At 43.8% G+C, this 25,865-nt stretch overlaps 1 protein-coding gene across 1 annotated transcript in view; it reads left to right on the forward strand.

Moving 5' to 3' along the window:
- mysm1 (Myb-like, SWIRM and MPN domains 1) overlaps positions 1-25,865 on the forward strand; it is a 122,360-nt gene that overhangs the window by 7,313 nt on the left and 89,182 nt on the right. The window contains exons 2-6 of the mRNA XM_038794360.1: positions 5,408-5,486; positions 7,721-7,791; positions 9,981-10,058; positions 13,404-13,433; positions 23,029-23,104. Of these exons, the coding sequence (XP_038650288.1) occupies positions 5,408-5,486; positions 7,721-7,791; positions 9,981-10,058; positions 13,404-13,433; positions 23,029-23,104 (334 nt within the window). The remainder of the gene's footprint in view (positions 1-5,407; positions 5,487-7,720; positions 7,792-9,980; positions 10,059-13,403; positions 13,434-23,028; positions 23,105-25,865) is intronic.

Consider the following 25,865-nt stretch of genomic DNA (forward strand, 5'->3'; position numbering starts at 1 on the left):
TTGTTTTATCACGGGACTGGTAATCCAGAGACCTGGTGTAGTGCTCTAGGGGCCTGGGTCCAAACCCCACCATGGCCGAAGTTGAAATTTGAATTCAATAAAAAATCTGAAATTAAAAATCTAATGATGACCATGAAACCATTGTCGATTGTCTGGTTCCTAATGTCCTTCAGGAAAGGAAATCCACCACCCATACCTGGTCTGGTCTACATGTGACTCCAAATCCACCGCATTGTGGATGACTCTGAAATGACCTGGAGAAGGACAATAAATAATGAATTTTAAAAAATGTGCCCCAATGTACCTCACAACCATCGACCTACCAGTCATGCTATACCTACACTCTTTGCAATCTCTACCTGAGCAACAGGATGCCAACATGGTTAAAGGATGGTCACGACTGGGAGTTAAATATCCAAGGGTATCAAACTATTTGGAAGGACAGAGTGAATGGTAAGGCAGGTGGTATATTTAAGGATGACATCCGGGCAATAGTGAGGGATGACATTGGTGCTATGGAGGATATGGAGAATCCATTTGGGTGGAAATCGGGAATAGTAAGGTGAAATTGTCACTGATAGGAGTAGTCTATAGGCCACCAAATAGTAACATTATGGTGGGGCAGGCAATAAACAAAGAAATAACTGATGCATGTAGAAATGGTACAGCAGTTATCATGGGGGATTTTAATCTACATGTCGATTGGTTTAACCAGGTCGGTCAAGGCAGCCTTGAGTAGGAGTTTATAGAATGTGTCCGTGATAATTTCCAAGAACAGTATGTTATGGTACCTACGAGGGAACAAGCGGTCCTAGATCTGGTCCTGTGTAATGAGACAGGTTTGATTAATGATCTCATAGTTAGGGATCCTCTCGGAATGAGCAATCACAATATGGTGGAATTTAAAATACAGATGGAGGGTGAGAAGGTAAAATCAAACACTAGTTGGGCAGCACGGTGGCCTAGTGGTTAGCACAACCGCCTCACGGCACTGAGGTCCCAGGTTCGATCCCGGCTCTGGGTCACTGTCCGTGTGGAGTTTGCACATTCTCCCCGTGTCTGCGTGGGTTTCGCCCCCACAACCCAAAAACGTGCAAGCTAGGTGGATTGGCCACGCTAAATTGCCCCTTAATTGGAAAAATGATTGGGTACACTAAATTTATAAAAAAACATTTTTTTTTAAAATCAAACACTAGTATTTTGTGCTTAAACAAAAGAGATTACAATGGGATGAGAGAAGAGCTAGCTAAGGTAGACTGGGAGCAAAGACTTTATGGTGAAACAGTTGAGGAACAGTGGAGATCCTTCCAAGCAATTTTTCACAGTGCTCAGCAAAGGTTTATACCAACAAAAAGGAAGGACGGTAGAAAGAGGGAAAATTGACCGTGGATATCTAAGGAAATAAGGGAGAGTATCAAATTGAAGGAAAAAGCATACAAAGTGGCAAAGATTAGCGGGAGACTAGAGGACTGGGAAATCTTTAGGGGCAACAGAAAACTACTAAAAAAGTTATAAAGAAGAGTAAGATAGATTATGAGAGTAAACTTGCTCAGAATATAAAAACAGATAGTAAAAGTTTCTACAAATATATAACACAAAAAAAGAGTGGCTAAGGTAAATATTGGTCCTTAGAAGGATGAGAAAGGAGATTTAATAATGGAAGATGAGGAAATGGCTGAGGAACTGAACAGGTTTTTTGGGTCGGTCTTCTCAGTGGAAGACACAAATAACATGCCAGTGACTGATGGAAATGAGGCTATGACAGGTGAGGACCTTGAGATGATTGTTATCACAAAGGAGGTAGTGATGGGCAAGCTAATGGGGCTAAAGGTAGACAAGTCTCTTGTCTAAAAAATGAATTGGGTACTCTAAATTTATATTCAAAAATGAAAAAAAAAGGAGGTAGGCAAAAAGCGGGTAATTATAGGCCAGTTAGCTTAACTTCGGTAGTAGGGAAGATTCTGGAATCTATCATCACGGAAGAAATAGCGAGGCATCTGGATGGAAATTGTCCCATTGGGCAGACACAGTATGGGTTCATAAAGGGCAGGTTGTGCCTATCTAATTTAGTGGAATTTTTTGAGGACATTACCAGTGCGGTAGATAACGGGGAGCCAATGGATGTGGTATATCTGGATTTCCAGAAAGCCTTTGACAAGGTGCCACACAAAAGGTTGCTACATAAGATAAAGATGGATAAAGTAGTAGCATGGATAGAGGATTTGTTAATTAATAGAAACAAAGAGTGGGGATTAATGGGTGTTTCTCTGGTTGGCAATCAGTAGCTAGTGGTGTCCCTCAGGGATCAGTGTTGGGCCCACAATTGTTCACAATTTATATTGATGACTGGAGTTGGGCGCCAAGTGCAATGTGTCCAAGTTTGCAGATGACACTAAGGTGAGTGGTAAAGCAAAAAGTGCAGAGGATACCAGAAGTCTGCAGAGGGCTTTGGATAGGTCAAGTGAATGGGCTAGGGTTTGGAAGATGGAATACAATGTTGACAAATGTGAGGTTATCCATTTTGGTAGGAATAACAGCAAAAGAGATTATTATTTAAATTATAAAGTATTAAACCATGCTGCTGCGCAGAGAGACCTGGGTGTGCTAGTGCATGAGTCACAAAAAGTTGGTTTACAGGTGCAACAGGTGATTAAGAAGGCAAATGGAGTTTTGTCCTTCATTGCGAGAGGGATGGAGTTTATCATAGATTATCATAGAATTTACAGTGCAGAAGGAGGCCATTCGGCCCATCGAGTCTGCACCGACTCTTGGAAAGAGCACCCTGCCCAAGGTCAACACCTCCACCCTATCCCCATAACCCAGTAACCCCACCCAACATTAAGGGCAATTTTTGACACTAAGGGCAATTTATCATGGCCAATCCACCTAACCTGCACATCTTTGGATTGTGGGAGGAAACCGGAGCACCCGGAGGAAACCCACGCACACACGGGGAGGATGTGCAGATCCGCACAGACAGTGACCTAAGCCGGAATCGAACCAGGGACCCTGGAGCTGTGAAGCAATTGTGCTATCCACAATGCTACCGTGCTGCCAAGGGAGGGAGACTAGGGAGGTTATGCTGCAATTGTATAAGGTGTTAGTGAGGCCACACCTGGAGTATTGTGTTCAGTTTTGGTCTTGGAGGGTGTGGAGAAGAGATTCACTTAGTTAATCCCAGAGCTGAAGGGGTTGGATTATGAGGAGAGGTTGAGTAGAGTGGGACTGTACTCATTGGAATTTAGAAGAATGCGGGGGGGGGGGGGGGGGGGGGGATCTTATAGAAACATATAAAATTATGAAGGGAATAGATAGGATAGATGCGGGCAGGTTGTGTCCACTGACGGGTGAAAGCAGAACTAGGGGGCATAGCCTCAAAATAAGGGGAAGTAGATTTAGGACTGAGTTTAGGAGGAACTTCTTCACCCAAAGGGTTGTGAATCTATGGAATTCCTTGCCCAGTGAAGCAAATAAGGCTCCTTCATTAAATGTTTTTAAGATAAAGATAGTTTTTTTTGTAATAAACAATTTTAATGAGGTATTTTTGGCATGACAAACAACAACAGTATAAAACAATGTACAAAGAACAATAAACATAGGGCAATCACCGACTCCCATCCTGCCAAGACCCGCCTAACTGACCCCCTATTTTACAGTACCCTAAGCCCCACCCCGCTGACGATTCATTCTCCGCGAAGAAGTCGATGAATGGTTGCCACCTACGGGCGAACCCTAACAGTGACCCTCTCATTTTCACTTCCACCTTGAATTGGATTAGGCTGAGCCTGGCGCATGTTGTGGTCGCGTTGACTCTGCTCAACGCGTCCGCCCATAAGCCATCCTACATCACGCCACCAAGCTCCTCCTCCCACTTTCTCTTCAGCTCCTCGGCCTGCGTCTCCTCCGCCCCCATGAGATCTTTGTAGATGTCCGAGATGCTCCCTTCCCCCACCCATCCTCTAGACACTACACTATCCTGGATCCCCCTTAGTGGTAGGAGTAGGAAGGATGATACCTGCCTACGCAGAAAGTCCCGCATCTGAAAATATCTAAAGTCATTTCCACATGCCAACCCAAACCTCTCCTCCAGCGCCCTCAAGCTAGGGAAGCTCCCCTCTAAAAACAAGTCCCCCATCTTCTCAATTCCCGCCCTTCACCATACTCGGAACTGCCCATCCAAGCTCCCCGGAGCAAACCGGTGATTGTCACACATTGGGGACCAGACCGTTGCTCCCACTGCTACAGCGTACCTCCTCTACTGGCCCCAGATTCTCAGGGCCACCACCACTACAGGGCTGGTGGAGTACCGCGCCGGTGGGAATGGCAGAGGTGCCGTTACCAATGCCCCAGACTGGTGCCCCTACACAAAGCTACATCCATCCACTCCCAAATCGACCCTGCCCCCAAACCGACCCCGCCCCCACCACCCACTTCCTTATCATGACTATGTTAGCCGCCCAGTAATAATTGCTAAAATTTGGCAGCGCAAGCCTCCCTCCCCCCCGGTTCCGCTCAAGCATCACCTTCTTTATTCTCGGGGACTTATCCGCCCACACAAATCCACACACTCGGGGACTTATCCGTCCGCCCAGGATGATTTTATTGACCCTCTTAAAAAAGGACCACGGAATGAAAATTGGGAGACACTGAAATACGAACAAAAATCTCGGTCGGACCGTCACTTTGACCAGCTAACGACATTGGGAGCACATCCTTATCTGTTCAACCAACCGGTTCAACTTGTGTAACCAGCCCCAGTCGCACGCCACTTGTATCTCTAAGTACCTGAAACTGTCCCCATCTAACCTAAATGGCAGCTCCCTCAGCCGACCCTCCTGACCCCTCGTCTGAATGACAAACATCTCATATTCAGTTCATACCCTGAAAACCGGCCAAATTCCCCCAAAATCACCATAATTTCGCCCATCCCCGTGGATCCGATACGTATACGAGCAGGTCGTCTGCGTACAACGAGACTCTATGTTCCTCGCCCACCCCCGAAGCTCCCAGAGCAATTGCCAAAGAATAAAAGGATTAAGGGTTATGGTGCTCGGGCCGGAAAGTGGAGCTGACTCCACAAAAGATCAGCCATGATCTCATTGAATGGCGGAGCAGGCTCGAGGGGCCAGGTGGCCTACTCCTGCTTCTAGTTCTTATGTTCTTATGTAACCTGTACCAGGAACCCAGTCAGGCGTGCCACCAGGTGGGGATCCCGTTTGAAATAACCAGCTATCCACACTCCCACAGCATTTAGGGAAACCCGGGCCTCTGACCAAAACTCTGCCCTCCAGTCTTGCCCACCCAGTTAATCTTGCCCCAGTAAAGATAGGAGACTAATTCTTTGATTATAGGATTAATTATATTGTGGTTCTGAATCAATCAAAAAATGATTCATTTGTGTTTGAAGTGAGGATTGTGGCACAGTTCCTGGTTTCCTGCAGGACCATTACCTCGATTCTTCCTGGAGGAGTAACAATGGATTTTTGGTAAGTCCTAAAACCCAGCAATTTTAAATTTGTCGAATTTATTAATGTAAAAATATAATTTCCTGTGAAGGTTTTCAACAATGGGTTGCATTGCAGCATTCACCAAACCAAATTATCAAATTCTGCAATTAAGCTTACACACCGAGTTCATTAATTCTGATACAAATTTGAGTCACCCTTTCCGACTTAATGGCACCAGTTGCTCCTGTAAACAGACTAAAGTCTCTTTTTTGGGGGAGTTGTCTCCAGTTCCATATCTATTTGTTTAATGAGGCAATGAATGCAAGGATGTCTCATGTTTTTGACTGATAATTGATGCATTTTGTGTGTGCGCTTCATTAATCTTCAAGTGGCTTCCAGTGCCAGCACATATTGAACCTCCAGATGTCTGAAGGGAAAACATCCTCTTCAAAAAAACACCACCGGCTGATAGCTAACAAAGCACACCCATTGACATAGAACCTCAAAGTAAAACCCATGGACCCATCTGAAATCCTGTAGTCCCTACTGGAACACAATCCACAACAGACAAATTGATGACCTCTTATTTGCATACCTCTTGGTTGACTGCAAACACCATCAACAGCAACCTGAATGGTGAAGTCCCAGGTTTGCACCTTCCACAGAAAATCATGACAATCCTCAAAAGCTTGAGGGCAGGCCAAGAAAGATGTGGTCATTTGCTCCACAAGTGAAACATCAGGAACAGCTGAAATTGAGACTGTGACCATCCAAGGCAGAATAACACCCAGATATTGAACTTTTGCCTTGAGCAAACTATTCCTGGTGGCATCACAACCCTTCACATTCTGTCAACCAAAACCATTGTATAGAATGTTCGTCTTGACACTAAACTATAACTCCATTCTCAGCCATATGAATAAAGAAAATTCTCAAAAGACAAACCTAGTAAATGCTCGATGAGGCACAGTCAGCTGATATTATTTGACATAATGAATACAATCCACGTAATTACCCCCGCTGTAATAATGCAAAAAAATTTTTTTGTTTAAAAAAATAAATTTAGAATACCCAATTAATTTTTTCCAATTAAGGGGCAATTTAGCATGGCCAATCCACCTAACCTGCACATCTTTGGGTTGTGGGGGCGAAACCCACGCAAACACGGGGAAAATGTGCAAACTCCACACGGACAGTGACCCAGAACTGGGATCGAATCTGGGACCTCGGCGCCGTAGGCAGCAGGGCTAATTTAATAATGCAAAATTAACAATGTACTGCATTACCCCATTGTAATGGGTGGTTTTGACTCCATTTGTTTTCCAGCATCAGTAACCTTTTTGACTGTGAAAACGCTCATAAATGTCCCTGACTATCTTTGCTGGCTTTCCTGTAGTGTTTATTAATTATTGAGACCGTCTAACAGATCACATTATTTACAGTCTATGGAAAACTTACAGCAATTCTGGTGCTTTTATCTATCTCAGATACTTTTTTAATTAACTTACCTAAGTACCTTTAAAAACCCACCATTAAAAGTAAACCCTTTTTGTCCAATGTATTTCTGTGGAACATTGGAGTAGGAAAGTGGGCCCTTTATCTTCTGAAGCCACTTAAGTATAGCTGCTCTGCACCTTAAATGTATTTACCTGCATTTAATCCATGTTCCTGATACTCTTACCTTGTGAGGATCTATTGATCTCTTAAAAATTTCAGTTGACCCACAGCATTCACACTGGCTTTTGATCAATGGAATTCAGGTTTACACTACCCTTTGATTTTCCTCATTTCCCTCCAAGATAGCCTAGCTTTAATGTTGAGATTCTGCTCCTTAATTTTGGATTTCTCCCTACCCCTGCCCGGAGAGGAAATACTTTAAATCTGCCCTTGAATCCCATCATCATTTTAAATATTTCAACTTTAAATATTTTTACCTTCTAAATGTTAGGGGAACACAAGTCCAATTTATGCTAACTGTCCTCATAATTTAGCTCATTAAGCTTTGAGAAAGTGGTGAATGGATTCTAAACTGTGATAAATGTCGATAACAACTCGCACTTAGATGAGTGCATTTTATGATCGCAGGACATCCCAAATTGCGAGTAAAGTAGTTTTGCAGTGTTGTTACTGTTGTAATGGAGGAAAGCACAGGCATAGATTTCTGCACATCAAGCTCCCAGAAACAATAATGAAATGAATGATCAAATCATTTGGTGTTGATCGCAGGAGAAACATTCTGAGTTTGTTGTTTTCATTGTTCTTTCTTTTCACAGTCCTGGACTTTGGATAGCTCTCTCAGTGAAGAGAATAGAGCAGCTATTGAGAAAATGTTACAGGAGGAAGAGTATCCTTTCATTGGTGGTGTTATTGTACAGGTTCATTACCACTGTAGTCAGATGTAGTTCTGTGTTCAGATAATCTTTCTCTCTCAGTGCAGCTCAGCCTCTCTGTCTCTCCAATTTGAAACTTTGGGTGCAATCTAACGTAAAAGTTTCTAAGTGTCATTTGTGGTGGGGTTTGCTGGGATTTCCCCATTGCTATTCAATGATCCTTGGCAGTGCCACCCTGACACCTGGGCACCCTTACTCTGGCACCCTGGCAGTACTCCTGCTCTCTTGGCACTTCTAAGCACTCCTCTTCGCTATTCAAAGTCCTCTGTTGCCCTTCCCTGCTACCATCACCCTGCTCTGCTGGGAAGAGTTACCAGCTCACCCCTTTCCAGTTTTCAACTCCTTCCCCTTTGGCCCTCCGTCTACCAAGGTGCAGCTATCCTTGTTGATCTTTGCAGTAGCTGCCACTGCTTCTTATACAATCGCAGTCTCTCACCCAAGTTGTCAGGTTGAGTGCTAGTCTAGTAGGGCTGGGTGGGTCAAGTGGGAGTCAATTGATGTGGGATAGTCATGTCAGGTCGCGGGGAGTCCGAAGTCAGTGGTGGAGTTGGCTTTTGGGGGTTGGTCAGGAGATCAGTGTGGGGGAATGTGATTGGGTTGGCTGATGGTTAGGGGTGTAGTCTGGTGGTCAAAGAGGGTAGGTGGGGGGCTCGAGAGGGAATCGAAGTGGGGTCAGTTGCACAGTGGTTTACGATTTTTCCAGTTATCATTTCCTGTGTGGCTATCCGGGTAAGTAAATTGGAACTGTCCGAAGTCTCCAACTTGAACTCTAACTTTTGCGGCGGGTCACGGAAAATTGACTGTTCAAAGCTCAGACTTCCCGGGAAAATTTCATGGAGTCAGTGCATTGGAATGTCCACGTTCTCCTGAAACGCATCTTGATGGTGGTACATCCAGACTCAACAGTCTGGAGACGAGAAGATCTGGTTCTTTCAGTTTGATACATTTTGTCTGTTTCTCGCTCCACAGGTGCTGCCTGATCATCTGCGTATTTTCAGCATTTCCTGTTTTCATGTCATATTTCCAGCATCGGCAGTATTTTGCTTTAGTCCATGTCATAATATACATCCAGGTATATGATGGTGTGCAGACAGGCAGTGATTGACACACAGGATCACCAGTAAACACACAGAACACAGCAGCCAGTCATCAGACAAGACACAACCACTATAAAGCCAGAGGGCACTGGTTTCCCCGCTCTCTCTCGGGATCCAGCCTCTGAGACAGTCAGAGCTCGTGAGCAGCAACTAGAACAAACACCATGTGGTAGTAAGATAGTCTGGTCAGGTTAGCCTCAGGTCTCCAGTCAAGTCAGCATAGTGTCAACCCACAGTTAAAGCATGTATTATAGTTAAGTGTTCAATAAAATCGAGTTGCATTTCTTCAAGTGTTGGAAGCCCGTCCCTCACACCACTGCAGTAAATGCAGTACTCTCAGACCCAGCTTACCCAACACATCAGTCCACAGTATATTAGTTGGTTCGAACAGGTTTCCTACCTGTTCACCATATCTTCAAAAGGACTATTTAGCAGTCTTATTTTCTGTTTCTCTTCATCCTTGTTAGTTTTCTTCTTCCTCCTTTTTCTGAAGAGATTGACTCCTCGTTTGCAGTATGGTTTCCTGGAGATTCTTGTCTGACATTACTTCGCTCAAGTCATTACTCCTGATATGAAAGTTTGGGCAGTGAATTTTCTCAGGAAATTTCACAGCTGGGGAAATTTTAGCCAGGTCCAATCCCGTGAACCCACACTTTTCCAACAGGAATTGCTAGGTAACAGTCTAGGTTGAGTACCCTAGTTTATTTTCTCCTTCCTAATCCAAGAGTGTTAATACTAATTTATCACCTCCAACCTGTTCTAGTTGGGATTGGCTACCTCAGTACAGACTGGGAATTAAAACCTAGGATCTTCCTGATCAATATGGTTACCCTCTATTCTGCTGAGCTATCAGCAGTGTCTCCTTTCTACGAAGGTGGATCTGGGAAGAATTCATGAAATTTAAAATAATCAAACAGATGTGGATCAAACCGATAATAGTTCCCAAATACAGCTTGTATGACTTCAAGTTGTAATCTCTCCTATCCTGGAACAGTATTTCTAAATGTAATTCATTCTTTTTTGTGTGTTCCTTAACCATTTGATAGATACTACCTAACAGGGAAAAAACATTCACAAGGCAGCTGGTCTGATCACCAGGAGAGAGAAAAAATATCTGTGAAAAGGTGAATTGACATGTACAGTAAATGAGGATCCATTTATTAATATTTAAGGCATACGATGTACTGCATTTCAAATAAACTTTAACCAAAGCTTGTATTTTTTTAAGGTGCTTAACAAATTACAATAACACCAAAAATATATTGCAATTAATAACATGGGGGATGAAAATATCTGTATTCAAGATCAGTTAAGATGAAATGAGGAACTCCCTGGTGGATCAGTGCTTTCATTAGTGAACATTTAAGGCACATCGACCAGGAAAGTTCCAGGTTCATACACTGCTCCATGATAGATTAGCTGCTCTCAGATGGAGAGGCTATAGAATTACTGCGGTGCTCCAAATTACAGAGGGGAATAGCACTCGAGTTTTGCTTTTGGTAGCCTTTCTTTCCTGGAGTGTACATTTGTGGATATTAGGTAGGGACAGGATTAAGCTTGGCTGTGAAGTATTCTGCACATGCTTATATCAACTGCGCAGTATTTTATTTGAATAATGGCCATTAGGGTGAGGTAGAGGAAGGTACCCAGTGCCGTTTAATCAGTGCACTCAGGCAAAATAGAAAGGGAAGAAAGTTGAGTGGAAGTCTTTAAAACCTGAGCTCCAGAACCTGTTGAATTAGTTTCCAGATATTTGTGTGGATGGTTGGAGTATTACTATTTGCAGGAATGACTTTGTACAAGTTCACATGGTACCAGTTAAATCCTTGCTTTGTAGAGTATGTGAAAGCGTCCAATGATTTCTTTACCTAGTAAGTGAAGGAAGATATAAATTCATAGTTGTTTATAACTTAGAAGGAGGCTATTCAGCTTATGTTTGTGCCGGCTCTCTGCAAGGCACAGCCTTGCAGAGAGCCTGCACACCCACTCCCCTGCACTCACTCCCACTCACCTACACCCACTCCCCTGCTCTTCTCTGTAGCTCTGCAAATAATTTTTCCTCAGATGATCATTCCAATTCTCAGAAGTCCAGTGTTTTATTTTCTTCTTGACATTCCCTGTGTGCAAACTTCTTCTATATTACACTTAGTATCATGCTTGTGCCACCATCTTCTGACGGGTGAGTCGTAATGCTGATTGTGACAAAGTACACATGGAACGCTTCACTGATCCAGTTAAAAATAAGCATTTTGCTTTGGTTTGGCTGACTGTCCGAACTTGGCTGTATAAGAGCAGTGTAAGGCGAGCTGCAAAAATTGCTTTGTATCTTTGATATTTCCTCACAGAGAAATAACTTGCGATTGGAAACTTTGCAATGCAGTGGATTGTGAGCATAAGTCCATGTTACATTGCTCAATGCACTTATTCTCAGGTGTCATCATGCCAACCTATTGTAGAAAACTTGCTGTATATTCCCCACCATCCCACCTATATGTCCCAGTTTCTTTGACTTTTTTAATGTAAAGCTATTGCATAGCTTCCGATTCTGGCCGATTGCTCACATAAATTTAATGTGTGGGCACTAACTACCATTGAAAAAACATTATTAATCAACAAACTTAGGACAAGGTACTTGGTGACTTTGAGTGTACAAGTAACACAAATGCATTCATCCAGTCCTGTCCCATTGCCTAATCTTTATCTGTGCTTTCTTTCTGCACTAATTGTAGTTTTATGCTATTCTCCACCGACCTTATTAGCTGACTGGTAATCTATATGCCAAAAATGCGCGTGATATTTTTGGAATAATTTCCTTTATTAAAGGAAGAAAGGGGATGAAAGTAAAAACCTAATTAATTTAAGATTTAACACAAAATTAAAAGTGGACTTTGTGACCAAGTGTTAAGAAAAAAAAATATTTTTAGCAGAGATATGGAAAGGATTATGTCCTTTCTTGTGCCTGTAAATTAGTTAATTAGTACTCACTGCTTCCTGTAATTGAACATTTTCTTAGTTTAAATTGTTCTGTTACTTGTGTAAGCAGCAGCATGTTAGGTTCACTGTACACTGGTACCTTATTAAAGAATTAATCTTTGGATGTAGGCAACAACCTCATATAGGCAACATGTTCAGCAAAGGTCAGTGTTTAATTAAAGAGGAAAATTATTATAAGCTCAACTGATGCATGTCAGTGAATTGGAAAAGCTGAGTACTTACAGGCAACCTTGCAATCAAGGGACAGTAACCAGTTAAAATTCAGTAGCTAATGATAGCTGCTTAGTCACAGAACAGCGACATAAATAAGGTCTAATCTCTCTTTTTGACTGTGCTCTGTGTGACGTGCTGCCAGTGAGAGGAAGTAAACAGCAATTTCACCATGAAGATCGGTAAACTACTTATATATTTTCCTACTTCCTTCAAACTTATATGGATGTGTACTTCATTTTAAAACACTGCAAAACTGTTTGTTTACCAAACAAAAGTAGTGTTCTAATTTATACCCACATCAAATAGGCTCAGAAACAAATCATTTTACTGGAAACTTTAAAACTCATACAACTGAAATTAACATAAGGTCAGTAAGGTACAAAAGTATATGTTGTGTAATTTAATCTCATGTGAAATTGCAGCAGCCGTTGATATTTTACTGGGATGAAATATTTCAGGTTATTGGATTGGAATTGTTTATTGTCACGTGTACCGAGGTACAGTGATAAGTATTTTTCTGCGAGCAGCTCAAACAGATCATTTAGTAAGTGAAAATAAAATTTTAAAAAACCATTATAGGGCAACATAATGTAAATACATAGACACCAGCATCGGGTGAAGCATACAGGAGTGTAATATTAATCAGGTCAGTCCAGAAGAGGGTCGTTTAGGAGTCTGGTAACAGCGAGAAAGAAGCTGTTTTTGAGTCTGTTCATGAGTGTTCTCAGACTTTTGTATCTCCTGCTCGATGGAAGAAATTGGAAGTGTGAGTAAGCTGGGTTGAAGGGATCTTTGGTTATGATTATAGTTTTGGAGAAGCATTTACTTCAGCTGCACAATGATGGATTGTCAAAGTTTGTGTGCCACATCACAGGTGGTGGATGTAGATACTCTGAGTTCCTGATCTCACCTGCGGAACCCTTGAAAGATGCCAATTGGAGGCCACCCAGCTCTGCAGAGCAGGAGCAAGACATTTAGTACTGCTTTTACCCATCTCATTTTAATTGGCTTCAGAATTCACTAGAAGGGAGGAGAAGGCCTATTAAGTTATCAATAATTTCATTGAAGATTTTGATGTAAAAAAAACTTGCTAACAATTTATTAGGCAAGTAACACCAGTTGCAGCTGAAATGATGATTTGTACATAAATAATAAATGATGTATTTAATTGTGAAGCTAATAATTTACTGCTTTGTTTTCTGTTGCAAATGCTCTTATATTATTTTGTCTCTACCCATTGACTTTTATTCCTGTTTTACAAGTATTCGTCAAAGGAAGGCTGTGAAAACCAAGTATGTGTGATTTATTCTATTTCATATATTTATTTAGAAGCTCTGTTTTATCCAAGGTGATTGTAATATATTGATTTTGTTTCCAATATCTGCTTACATTTGTTCATCTGTCCAGTAAACATCCTCTGTTGTGTCCAATTCTGGATGCCACATGTTAAGAAGAACAAGAGGGCTTTGTAAGGGCACAGAAGAGATTTACTAGAATGAGGGGTTAAAGTTATGTGGATAGAGTTGAGAAGCGGGAATTCTTTCTAGAGCAGAAATGCGAAGAGGAGATTTGATAGAGATGTTTAAAACCAAGGAGGATTTAGATAAGTAAATGAACAAACACTTGATAATCAGAGAGTACATATTCAAGGTGATTGACAAAAGAACCAGAGACAACATGAGGAAAACCTTTTTTTACGCGACAAGCAGTTAGAATTTGGAGTGCACAGCCTGATAGGGTGGGTGGATACAGGTTCCATAGTAACCTTTAAAAGAAAACTGAATAAATACTTGAAGGGGAAACAAATTACAGCGATATGGGGGAATAAAGCAGGAAAATTAGCAGCTCTCTGGTGGAGGTACCTTTGTCTACTGACCCGATCCTCCAGCAGAACTGGATCTGCTTGTAGCAGATGAGCATCATCTATACCCCTAACTCTTGCATCTATCTTGGTATTGTCTGAAAAATTACAGATCATTCCCCAAAACCTACACCTAAATTGTCAATTAAAATAGTACATAATTCTAACATCAGTTCTTGTGGGACATCAATTTCCAAGCAGATCCATTTTCCACCAATCTGCCTACAGGCTTTCAGCCAATCCTCAATCCACAGCAGTAATTTACTACTAATTTCACAACATCCCATTTGGAAAGAAGCTTTTTATCAAAAGCTTTATGAAAGTCTAGGTAAATAATATAACAATATTATTATAACTATAATTATTATTATAATATCCACTATCCTGGTGACTTCTTCAAAAAATTCAATCAAGTTGATAAGATACAACATTCTTTCCTGAAAGCTGTGTTGGGCTTCTCTGGTCTTCTGTCTAAATGGTCATGTTGTTGCACCCTTCATGATTACCTCGAGCATCTTACCTATTACTATTATCAAGCTGATGGACTTTTTGTATCCTCATAATAAAACTAGTCTAATAATCTTTATTAGTGTCAGAAGTAGACTTACATTATCACTGCAATGAAGTTACTGTCAAAATCCTCTAGTCTCCACACTTCGGCGACTGTTCGGGTATATTGAGGGAGAATTCAGAATATCTAATTCACCTAACAAGCACGTCTTTCGGGACCTGCGGGAGGAAACTGGAGCACCCGGGGGGAACCCACGCAGACATTGGGAGAACGTGCAGACTCCGCACAGACAGTGACTCAAGTCGGGAATTGAACCTGGATCCCTGGCGCTATGAAGAAACAGTGCTAACCAATGTGATATCGTGCCAGTCCTCTTTCTTAAAAATATTAGCTCGCTATGTGAGCATAAAGGAACTAATTGCAGTTCAATTAAATCTGCAAATAACGTAAGAATCTTATTTCTTCCCTGAGCTAAAAATATTCCTTTTTTTCAGTTTGGTCCATGAGCACAGACATGATGATATTTATATTTCTAGCTATACTGGGCATAATGGACACTATTTACATTGGTTCAACTTTATTGCTATTAACCCATGTTAGAAGCTTGAGCATGACATCCAAACTGCTGCTCCATTTGCAGTATTGAGGCAGTGCTGTCAGATGAGACTGCGCTCTCAGCTGGACATAAAGACCCCTGGCACTATTTGGAAAGGAGGCAGAGGAATTATCCCAAAGTCCTGACTGATATCTGGTCACCAACAGACTACTGTATGTTTCCTGTGTCGAATTGCCCTCCGTATTTCCTCTATTCCAATAGTGACAACAATTCAAAAGTGTTTCATTGGCTATGAGGTGCTTTGGGATGTCCAGAAGTCATGATAGGTGCAATGTGAATGCAAATTTGACTTCCTTTTCTTTCAAGAAATAAAGCAGCAGTACTGGTTCATTAATCTCTTCAGCTAAATTCTACCTCTGCTTAAAAAAGCAACACTGTGTCTTCCAGTTAAAATAAAACATTCTTTGCACATCACTTGACAGAACGTGGAAAAGCAACTCTTAGTGTATTGATGCCTCTCTCACTGATTGCTTCAGAACCACAGAATGTTTAAAAAATAAATCTTTTTATTGGCTTTTCTTATATTTATAAACAGTTGTTGCTTATATACGTAACATTTTTATTGTCCACGCTAATTTTCTTTATTTCACAGAGAGGTTTGTTTTGTCCTTCATTTGACTAACTGCATGTACATTTTGCTTCCCTCTGGATCGGTCTATGATACACCCCCCCCGGTTGCACAGTCCTTTGGTTCTTCATCTTTTTGTTCCCGTGGCTTACTCCTTGTTGATGGCCTCGAACAGGTTTTTGAACAGGCCGACAAACTGCCCTCAAGATCCAGGAAGCCTCCCTCTGACCCTCAGATGGCGTATCTTATCCAGGTGGAGAAATTCCGAGAGGTCAGCGAGCCAGTCTGCAGCTTTGGGCGGTGCTGTCGATCGCCAGCCGAGCAGGATTCTCCGGCGTGCGATTAGGGAAGCGAAAGCAAGGGCGTTGGCCCCCTTCCCCATGTGTAGCTCTGGCTGCTCCAATACCCCGATGATTGACAGTATTGAGCATGGCTTCACCCTCACCCCCACAACCTTGGACATTGCCACGGAGAAGGCTGTCCAGAACCCAGCAAGCTTGGGGCAAGCTCAAAACATGTGGGTGTGGTTGGCCGGGCCCCTCTGGCACCGTTCACATTTGTCCTCCACCTCCGGGAAGAACCTGCTCATTTGGGATCTGGTCAGGTGCGCTCTGTGCACCACTTTGAGCTGCATTAGGCTTAACCTTGCGCAGGAGAAGGTGGAGCTCACCCTGCTCAGTGCTTCGCTCCAGAGTCCTCATCCCACCTCCCAGTTCAACCTCCCATTTTTGTCTGGTCTCGTCCAGTGGTGTTCGGGCTCTGTCCAGTAGCTGTCCATTTATTTTCCAACATAGCCCCCCCTTCTCTCTGCTTGTGCCTATCAGGTCCTCTAGTAGTGTGCTTTCCGGGGCTCCGGGGTATCCTACTGTCTCTTTGCGGAGGAAGTGCTTTATTTGGAGGTGTCTCAATTCCTGTCCTCTTGATAGTTTCCACTTCCTCGTCAGTTTGTCCAGTGTCGCCAGTCTGTGCCCTACGTAGAAATGAAATTAAAATTGCTTATTGTCACAAGTATGTTTCATATGAAGTTACTGTAAAAGAACCCTAGTCGCCACATTCCGGCGCAAGTCCCCTACCGTCAGTGTGCCCCCGTCCCGCCTCCATCTTTTGAAGGTGGTATCTAGCATGGCTGGGGGAATCTGTGATTGCCCCAGATGGGGGCCATAAGGGACATTTTGGTTATCCTGACGTGCGGTCTCAACTGGGTCCACGTTCTCAGTGTGGCCATTACCACTGGGCTCGTTGTGTACCTTGTTATGGAGGATGGGAGTGTTGCTGTGGCCCGGGCCCGGAGGGTTGTTCCTTTACAGGATGCCGCCTCCATTTGTACCCAAACTGTTGGATTCTTGTACCCATCCCCTCACTTTTTCTGCTGTTGCTGCCCAGTGGTAGTATTGCAGGTTCCATAGAGCCAGGCCCCCTCTGACTTACCCTCTTTGCAGTGTCGGTTTGGGAATTCTCGGGTTCTTGCCTCCCCCCCCACACAAATGTCATGATTCAACTGTCTATGTTTTGGAAAAAGGCCTTTGGGATGAAGATCGGGATGGATCTAAACAGGAAGAGGAACCTCGGCAGTGCATTCATCTTGATCGTCTGCACTCTTCCCGCCAGGGAGAGTGGGAGTGAGCCCCACTGTTGAAGGTCTTTTCTTACTTCCTCCACCAGGCTGGTCAGGTTCCACTTGTGGATCCGTGTCCAGTCTCTAGCTATTTGGATCCCCAGGTAACGGAAGCTGTTCAGGGCCGTTTTGAACGGGAGCCTCTTCAGCTCTGTCTCTCCCCCTTTTGGGTTCACTGGGATTGCCTCGCATTTGCCCAGGTAACGTTTGTAGCCCGAGAAGGTTCCAAACACATTCAGTTTTTGCAGTATTGCCTTCAGTCCCTCCTGTGGCTTTGAGACATTGAGGAGCAGGTCATCTGCATAGAGTGAGAGTCTGTGCTATCTGTCTTCTCTCCGGATTCCGTTCCAGCTTTTTGCGTTCCGCGGGGCTATCGCCAGGGGTTCGATTGCTAGCGTGAAAAAGAGTGGGGACAGGGGTCCACCGCCCCCATCTGTTCCATGAAGGCCCCTAGCTCCCTAGCCATGCCAGACGTTTTCCCCATTCTGGGGTTTGATCGGTCGGGCAGTGGGTCCAGCACGCAGTTAAAGTTGCCCCCCATAATCAGTCGGTGTATGTCAAGGTTGGGGATTTCCGCAATGGTCTTCTTTATGAATTCTGTGCCGTTCCAGTTGGGAGCATACACATTTACCAGTACGACAGGTGCCCCTTCCAGGACACCGCTGACCATGATGTACCTTCCCCCGGGTCCGTAACTGTCTTGGTTCCCGTAAACCTCGTCCTTTTGCTAATTAATATTGCTAGCCCTCGTCCCGTAGCATGAGTGATATGTCTGTCCCACCCAGCCCTTCCTTACCAGCAGTCCGTCCTTCTCCCTCAGGTACGTCCCTTGTTGGTACATTATGTCTGCTTTTAGGCTTCTTAGGTGGGCGAACACACTGGATCTTTTCGCTGGGCCGTTGAGTCCCCTTACATTCCAGGTAACAATCCTGGTGGGGGGTTTCTGACTCCACGGTCCTGTGGGATCACCCATACTTACCTGGTGGACGCGCACCTGCACGCCGGGGTTTCCCTTTGCTTGGGGGCCGTCCAAAATGGCCTGGGACCTGCTCTCACCATGGGGTCGGGCCCCAGCGCTTAGAGGTTTCCCTTTGCCCAGGGTGCACTCAGTGTAGCTACCAGCTGTGTGTGCACCACACGGATGCGCCCCTGCGCTCCGAGGTCTCCCTCCACCCTGATGCCCTCTCGAGTGGCTGTTTGTGGCGCCATCTTGGTTCCTCGCCCTGCTCCCTGCCTGCCGAGGGCTATGTCTGTACTACTTCACTATCTCACCCTTCTCTTTACTTCTCTTTCATTCTGCGTTCCCCCCAGACTCCTCTTTCCCCCCCCCCCCCCATTGCATTGAGGGAAGAGAAAAGCTCTGAGACAAGACAGCAGTCCACGCTAGGGATAACACACTTGTGCACAGTTCATGAGTCCATTGTCCTTGTTTGCGGTCTGTCCTCCGCTCTTTGTTCTGGTTTTCCCTTCCTTTTCTTTCTCCATGTCTTTCATTGTGGTTGCGTGTGCTCCTCCTCCAGCTTGTTCGCTCTAACAAACTCATCAGCCGCCGCTGGGGTGTTAAAATACAGCTCTTTCCCCACAAATGTTACCCAGAGTTTGGGCCGGGAATAACATCCCAAATTTTACCTTGCTTTTGTGCAGTGCTGATTTTGCCTTGTTGAATTCAGCCCTTTTCTGTACCATTAAATTAACATTCTTTAGAAACAGTTAGAAAGTGTTGCAGTAATTCCAAACAGAACAGATAAACATCTGCTGCTGTGCATCGTTATCATTAGTGATCAATTTGGCAAACTTTCAGCAGAGCTTTCAGGATAGCCTATTATTACTTCAGGGTGTTAACTAATTTTGGATATCTGATGCAGCACACTTAACATTGGATACTTGAAAACTCCATGTTCATTGACCTTAACCTGACCCAATCCCCATATTATAATTGTCGCTGAAGCTGTATGTTGTTAGATTTATGCCAAACAGCATAACCAGGCATGATTCTACTTACGTACATTAGCAACAAGAAAATAAAAAAAATAAGGCTCCTGTGATGTTGAGAAACATTGATCTACCACTAAGCAAAATATGATTCCTGAATTGCAACATTTTAGGAGAATTTGCTTCAATTTCAAGCAGTAGCTTCTTTTACATCTTGAATGGAAAGTAAAATTCGGGAGCCACAGTTTTAAGATTTTCCCTTTTTGTCACCATGGCGTTTTTAAAAAATGAACATATGGCTAGAAAAGAGGCTACATTAAATAGCTATTAAATTAAATGGCATATTAAAACATATTAACAGGAAAATATATACATACTCAATGTGTTAATCACATACAAGAAAGTTAACCTGAATGGAATGCAACTACTGTGGAAAGATGCCAGGCCCTTTATACCATCTTATGGGAACATATAATTGTATTTTACATCAATAAATCACCAAAATAATAATTATTTAAAGATAGAAAAGGTTATAGTAATCAGCAAAGGACATAATACTTTGCTGTTTCTTCAATAAAATTCAAACACTTGACCATGTTATAAAATGTTTTCAGAAAATATTTTCTAATTTATAACGTATTACTGCAGTGGACAAAACTAAATTTAAAAAATCAAATGCTTGATTAAATTTGCATGAGTTATTCACTTTTTTCTGTTGGTGGAAGTGGAGAGATTCGAACAACCAACTCCACTGCCACAAAGAAGTGTGCCACGTGCTTCTGCAAACTGACGTTCTTGTGGCATTTGTTATGTCTGCACACCATTGTTATTGTGCTGTAACTGCGTCACAGCGCCAGGTCCCAAGTTTGAAGCCTGGCTTGGGTCACTGTCTGTGCGGAGTCTGCACGTTCTCCCTGTGTCTGTGTGGGTTTCCTCCGGGCGCTCTGGTTTCCTCCCACAAGTCCCGAAAGACGTGCTTGTTAGGTTGTTGGTCGTTCTGGGTGAGTGTGCTTAACACTCACTTGGCTCTGTTTCTCGTTCTAAGCTCTGGAGTCGCCAGATGCCGTTAAGACACCGCCACAAGCTTCAAGGTGAAGTTCAAAGCAATAAAACCGTACACCAATTAGTAAGTCCAAACAACTAGAGTTTATTATAACACAATTATAATAACTACCCATGCACACGCTAAAGGATTAAACTTACTCCTACCGCTAAACAACTAATACTTATCTCGAAGGAACTGCGAGGTCAAGGAACAAGGCCTCTTGCTGTGCTCTGGTCTGCAGACTTTGGATTGCTATCAGTTGCCAAGGGTGTCAGGAGTGCCTATGTCTGGTAGCAGTCGTCGTCGTTAGGCACTTGTTGGTGGCTGCTGCTCGACGGCTGTAGTAGACGACAGGAGCCCGGAGACAGGAGACTGAACCATGTGTGGGACCTTTCTTTTATAGGTCCCAGGGGGGTCCGCGCCCCTTTGGGCGGACTCCCTTACCTGCTTGGAATTGATTGGGTCTCTTCCCAATCGATATGTTTGAACCCCCCAATCATAGGGCAGTTCCTTGGTTGCTGGGGCGGTTCTTGGGACCTTTTGTTTTGGGCTTTTCTGGCGCCACTGGGTCTGGCCTTCCATAGAATGTATCGATTTGTGCTTAACTTGTGTCCATTGTATCTGGGACTCGCCCGGTATTGCCTCATTAGTATGTTAATGGGTTTTCTTTCACAGTGCTGTCTGGTCTCTGCAGCAGTCAAAACTGGTTTCTGCAGTCGTCCCGATACACAATCGCCTTGCAAGCTGCTTGCTTTCCCTGCATTCTTTGCAATCTTCCATTTTGTGTTGGGCAGTGGCCACCCCAGGTGGCTACAAGGTGAATTGGACATTCTGAATTCTCCCTCTGTGTACCCGAACAGGCGGCGGAATGTGGCGACTAGGGGCTTTTCACAGTAACTTCCTTTGCAGTGTTGATGTAAGCCTACTTGTGACAGTAAAGATTATTATACTCATGAATTAGAATAATTTGAAAGAGGATTTATCTTGCATTCTCATGAGCATTGAAGTTAATTATCCATGATACTATGGATCATGTGTACAGCATTAAAATATAATTTTATTTTGCAATTGGTTTATGAATCTCTATAAAAATATAGTTGTATAAAAATACTGCTGTATGGACATATGTTAATGGCTGCAGAGCAAGCCTGTCAATGGGGACGAAAGCAGTAGGTCTAAAATGTGTGTGTGTGAGAGGGGAGGGGGGGCGGGGGAGAGAATGAAACTGACTCAGATTCAATGGGAATCTAGTAGGCAGCTGGAGGAGACACAGAACAACACACTGTCAAGGAGCAGGGGAGAGGAAATCCTGTAAGGCAGCTGTAAAATCTATAATTTCCACATTAAAAAAAACACAGAATTTTAAATTAAGTTAAATATTAACTTGTCTGAGCAGAAAAAACTCCCAATGAAATGAAGATTTTTTGAACAGTTTCCAAATTTGCATAATCAGTGGCCAGATCATGTAAGTATGTTGTGAGAAGTTTACGTAGATGAACTCTGTATTTCCCCTGAACACAGGAATTTATATAGGGAAAAAAATTGACAGTAGGAAATTGGCACCGAGAAGTCAAGTCATTCAGAAGAGGAAATATTTGTATGCATAACATTTTTAATGTATGGTATTTAGATGTACAAAGTGAGTTCTATGGTCTCTTATTAAGTAGTTTATACTTAATAAGACTGTGCCTATAATTAGTATAACTGCATACTTCTGAGCTCTTTAAATTGCTTTATTACTGTAAATGCAATAATACTTCAAATATACCATTCTTCCTGCTTTTCTTATAAAATTGAAATAGTACAACATCTATTAACTTGCAACATAAAAGCAAAAAAGGCAGAATTATTCCTGAAATCAGAATTGAAAAACAAATGAGAATTTGTGAGATAGGTTGAATGTAGATTTGAAATATTGGGCACAATTCTCCCATCATCTCTGGCGGGAAAAGTGATACGATTTCCTCGGGGTGGATAGGCACGATCCCGATCGCAATCCACCCCCACTTAGTCATGAATTTCACTGGCATTGAGTGGGGTATGACCGAAAGATGCCAGCAGGTCCGGCTCCTCAGAGATTGGATGGGAGCATTGCTCATCACCGGAAGATTAATCATCAAGCTGACTTTGAATATTTCAATAAATTTAAGTGAATGGTAATCAGGGGTGTGGACCTGATTACGTCTGCTGGGAGGGCCTGGAAACATTGTGAACTGTTTGGCGCTTTGGTGCCTGGTGCAAATTGGTTTCAGGCCTCTTCTGGAATTCTGCCAGAATTTGTGCTGTGCGCAACGTGGCCGGCAAATCACCCCCATAATTGTTAATTTCATGTCATCTGCCAACCTGAAAGAAGACCCATATATAGGGCTGGATGCTCCGCCAGTGGGGTGCTCCGTTTTGCCGGCAGACCGGGGGTTTCCCAACGGCATGGGGCTGCCCCACAATGGGAAACCCCGTTGACCAGCTGGTGTAACGGAGCATCCTGCCGGCGGGGTAAAACAGGAATGTGGCGGGGCGGAGAATCCAGCCCTTGATCTCTATAAGCAACTGCATTTTATTGATTGTGAGATTCTGATGAACTGCTTTATTTACAGTTTTAAAAATTTGTGTTAGCATGCTACAAAATGACAATTGCATTTTTAAAGAGAGTTACCTTATTTTAATTCTAATAATAAAACACATTTTTAAATTACATAAAGCTGAACTTGGTTCATGACATAGCTTCAATTTTCACCCTAGGACTCCTGGAGCAACAAGCAATTCTTGGCCAGCACGGTGGACACCCAAGGAGAAAGACCTTTTTGAGCAAGGGCTGGTAAGCGATTGAAGGAACTACTAATCAAAATGGTAGCTTTTACTCAGGCTCAATTCTAGTCTGTTTTGAGTTAGGTGACCTCCAGGACAACAACTGGGCCTGGTCCTACTGTGGACATCAGTGATTACAGAATTAAGAGCTGAAGATTCAACTGGGGTTCTTGTCTTGATCATTACATTGGTGACGAGTGCATATGTATGGACCCTGGGTGATTAGATAATTTGGCTTTGCTTTGATGTTCTTCATGCTCAAATACATTAAGAATTGGCAATATATTGGAGAGCTGTCAGTACCAGTGAAGCCATGCCAGCAAATATCAGTGATTTGGGGAGAATGGAGATAATTTGTCACAAAGTTAGTTTTCCAATAATGTAGAACATTATATTTTTGTAGCCCAACGTTTTTACAAATTGTTCTGCATTACATAATTTGCCACATGTAACGACTATATTTTGCTTACATTGCAAATAAAGTGTAGATTTTGGGAAAGAATGAGGGGCACTAGGATTACTGGTATGTTTTATTGACACAAAAATTAGGCAATAGATTTTTTTGAGTCGTTGAAAACATGAGTGCAAAACTAGGTTAGCTCTCTGTCCTTGGGGTTGAATCCATTGACATTGACATTGGCAGCATGGTAGCACAGTGGTTAGCACTGTGGCTTCACAGCTCCAGGGTCCCAGGTTTGATTCCCTGCTGGGTCACTGTCTGTGAGGAGTCTGCACATTCTCCCCCTATCTGCGTGGGTTTCCTCCGGGTGCTCTGGTTTCCTCCCACAGTCCAAATACGTGCAGGTTAGGTGGATTGGCCATGCTAAATTGCCCTTAGTGTTCAAAAAGGTTAGGAGGAGTTATTGGCTTACGGGGATAAGGTGGAAGTGAGGGCTTAAGTGGATCGGTGCAGACTCGATGGGCCGAATGGCCTCCTTCTGCACTGTATGTTCTATGTTTATGAATAAAAATCTCCTCTCTCGGAGACTTCCAGTGGCGGCTATGAAGGAGTAAGTGGCACATTTGGTGGCTCCTGCTTGGGCTTTTGGACCTTTTCCCCCGATTTTCTACAGAGCACACGCGATGAAGCCCCGAACGGGAGATCCCCCCCCCCCCCCCCCGGTGGGCACTGGTGGTGAGATTCCACAGGTACTTGGATAAGGAGTGCATTCTACAGTGGGTCAGGCAGACAGGGAGCTGTAAGTGGGACAATAGTGTCCAGCGGATCTACCAAGACCTGAGTGTGGAGGTGGCCAGGAGAAGAGCAGACTTCAAGCAGATTAGGTTGATCCATTTTAAGAAAAAGGTTAAGTCCGGCACGTCTCTGGGTCTCGTACGAGGAACGGCACTTTTAATTCAAGTCGCCCGAGGAAGCGCTGGACTTCGTGAAAAGGAGAGGACTGGTGGTGGACTGAGAACTTTTGAACTTTGCTGCAACGTTCATGGTTTTTTCTTTTTGTTTCTCTGTTTTTTAAAATAAAAGTTTCTCGTTTTTCAAAGGGCTCAATTTTCATTTTGTGGAAGCTGTTTGTAATGCCTTCTGTATTGATTTGGGACCAGTGGCAGAGCTGAGTGAGTTAAGGTTTTCATTTGCACTGTTGGGGGATGGAGGTGTGCTTGTTTAGATTTTGGTGCTTTTCTGTCGGGCAATTGTGTGGGGATTGTTTGATGTTGGAGTATGTTTGTATGAGCGGGTGGGAGGGCGGGGAGGGAACAATAGGTGGAAGACTCCGGCGCCAGGGATGGGGGCCACCGAGCTAGCTGGGTGGGCTAGCTCACGGAGTGGGGGGTGTGCTTATGTTTGGTTTATCAAAGGGGTTGGGTTACAGAGTGTTGTTACTGGAGGGGATGTTCTGCTGACGAGCGAGGGACTTGGGCCAAGGGACAGAGAGGTTGGGGGCGGAGGCTGCCTGGGGGGCGGGCCGGTAGAGGCGCGGAGCATGGGCTGGAGGCGGGCCCAAAAAAGGGATGGCTGATCGGCGAAAGGGGGGGGGCAGCAATGAGCCCCTCAACTAGGTTGATCACCTGGAATGTTCAAGGGTTAAATGGGCCAGTCAAGAGGGCATGTATGTTCGCGCATTTTAGGGGACTGAAGGCGGACGTATACTGTTGCAGGAGACGCACCTTAGAGTAACTGACTAAATTAGATTGAGGAAAGGCTGCGTCAGTCAGGTCTTTCACTCGCGACTGGATTCAAAGACTAGAGGGGTTCGATCCTGATCAATAAGCGGGTGGTGTTTGAGGTGGGTAGAACAGTTTTGGATGTGGGAGGCCTGTACATTATGGTCAGTGGGAAACTGGAGGGGGTTCAGGTGGTATTAGTAAATGTGTGCGCGCTTTGGGTTGATGTGGATGATGTGGAGTTTATAAAGAGGATGCTGGGGAAGATACCGGACCTGGACGCACACAGGTTGGTCATGGGAGGGGCCTTCAACACAGTTATTGACCCTGGCTTGGACCGGTCAAGCTCAAAAACGGGCAGGGTGCCAGCAATGGCAAAGGAACTAAAAGGGTTCATGGAGCAGATGGGGGGGGGGGGGGGGGGGGGGAGGGGGGGGTGGATCCATGGAGATTTGGACAGCCGAGGGTGAAGGAGTTCTTATTCTACTCACACGTGCATAAAGTGCACTCCCGGATCGGTTTCTTAATTTTGATCTGGCAGGGGTGGTGGACACGGGGTACTCAGCAATCACAATCTCAGACCATGCTCTGCAGGTTAGTAAAGACAGTAACCAGCGCCCACCCTGGAGGTTAGATGTGTGACTTTTGGC

The sequence above is a fragment of the Scyliorhinus canicula genome, chromosome 4, assembly GCF_902713615.1.
Source record: "Scyliorhinus canicula chromosome 4, sScyCan1.1, whole genome shotgun sequence".
NCBI classification, from domain to species: domain Eukaryota; kingdom Metazoa; phylum Chordata; class Chondrichthyes; order Carcharhiniformes; family Scyliorhinidae; genus Scyliorhinus; species Scyliorhinus canicula.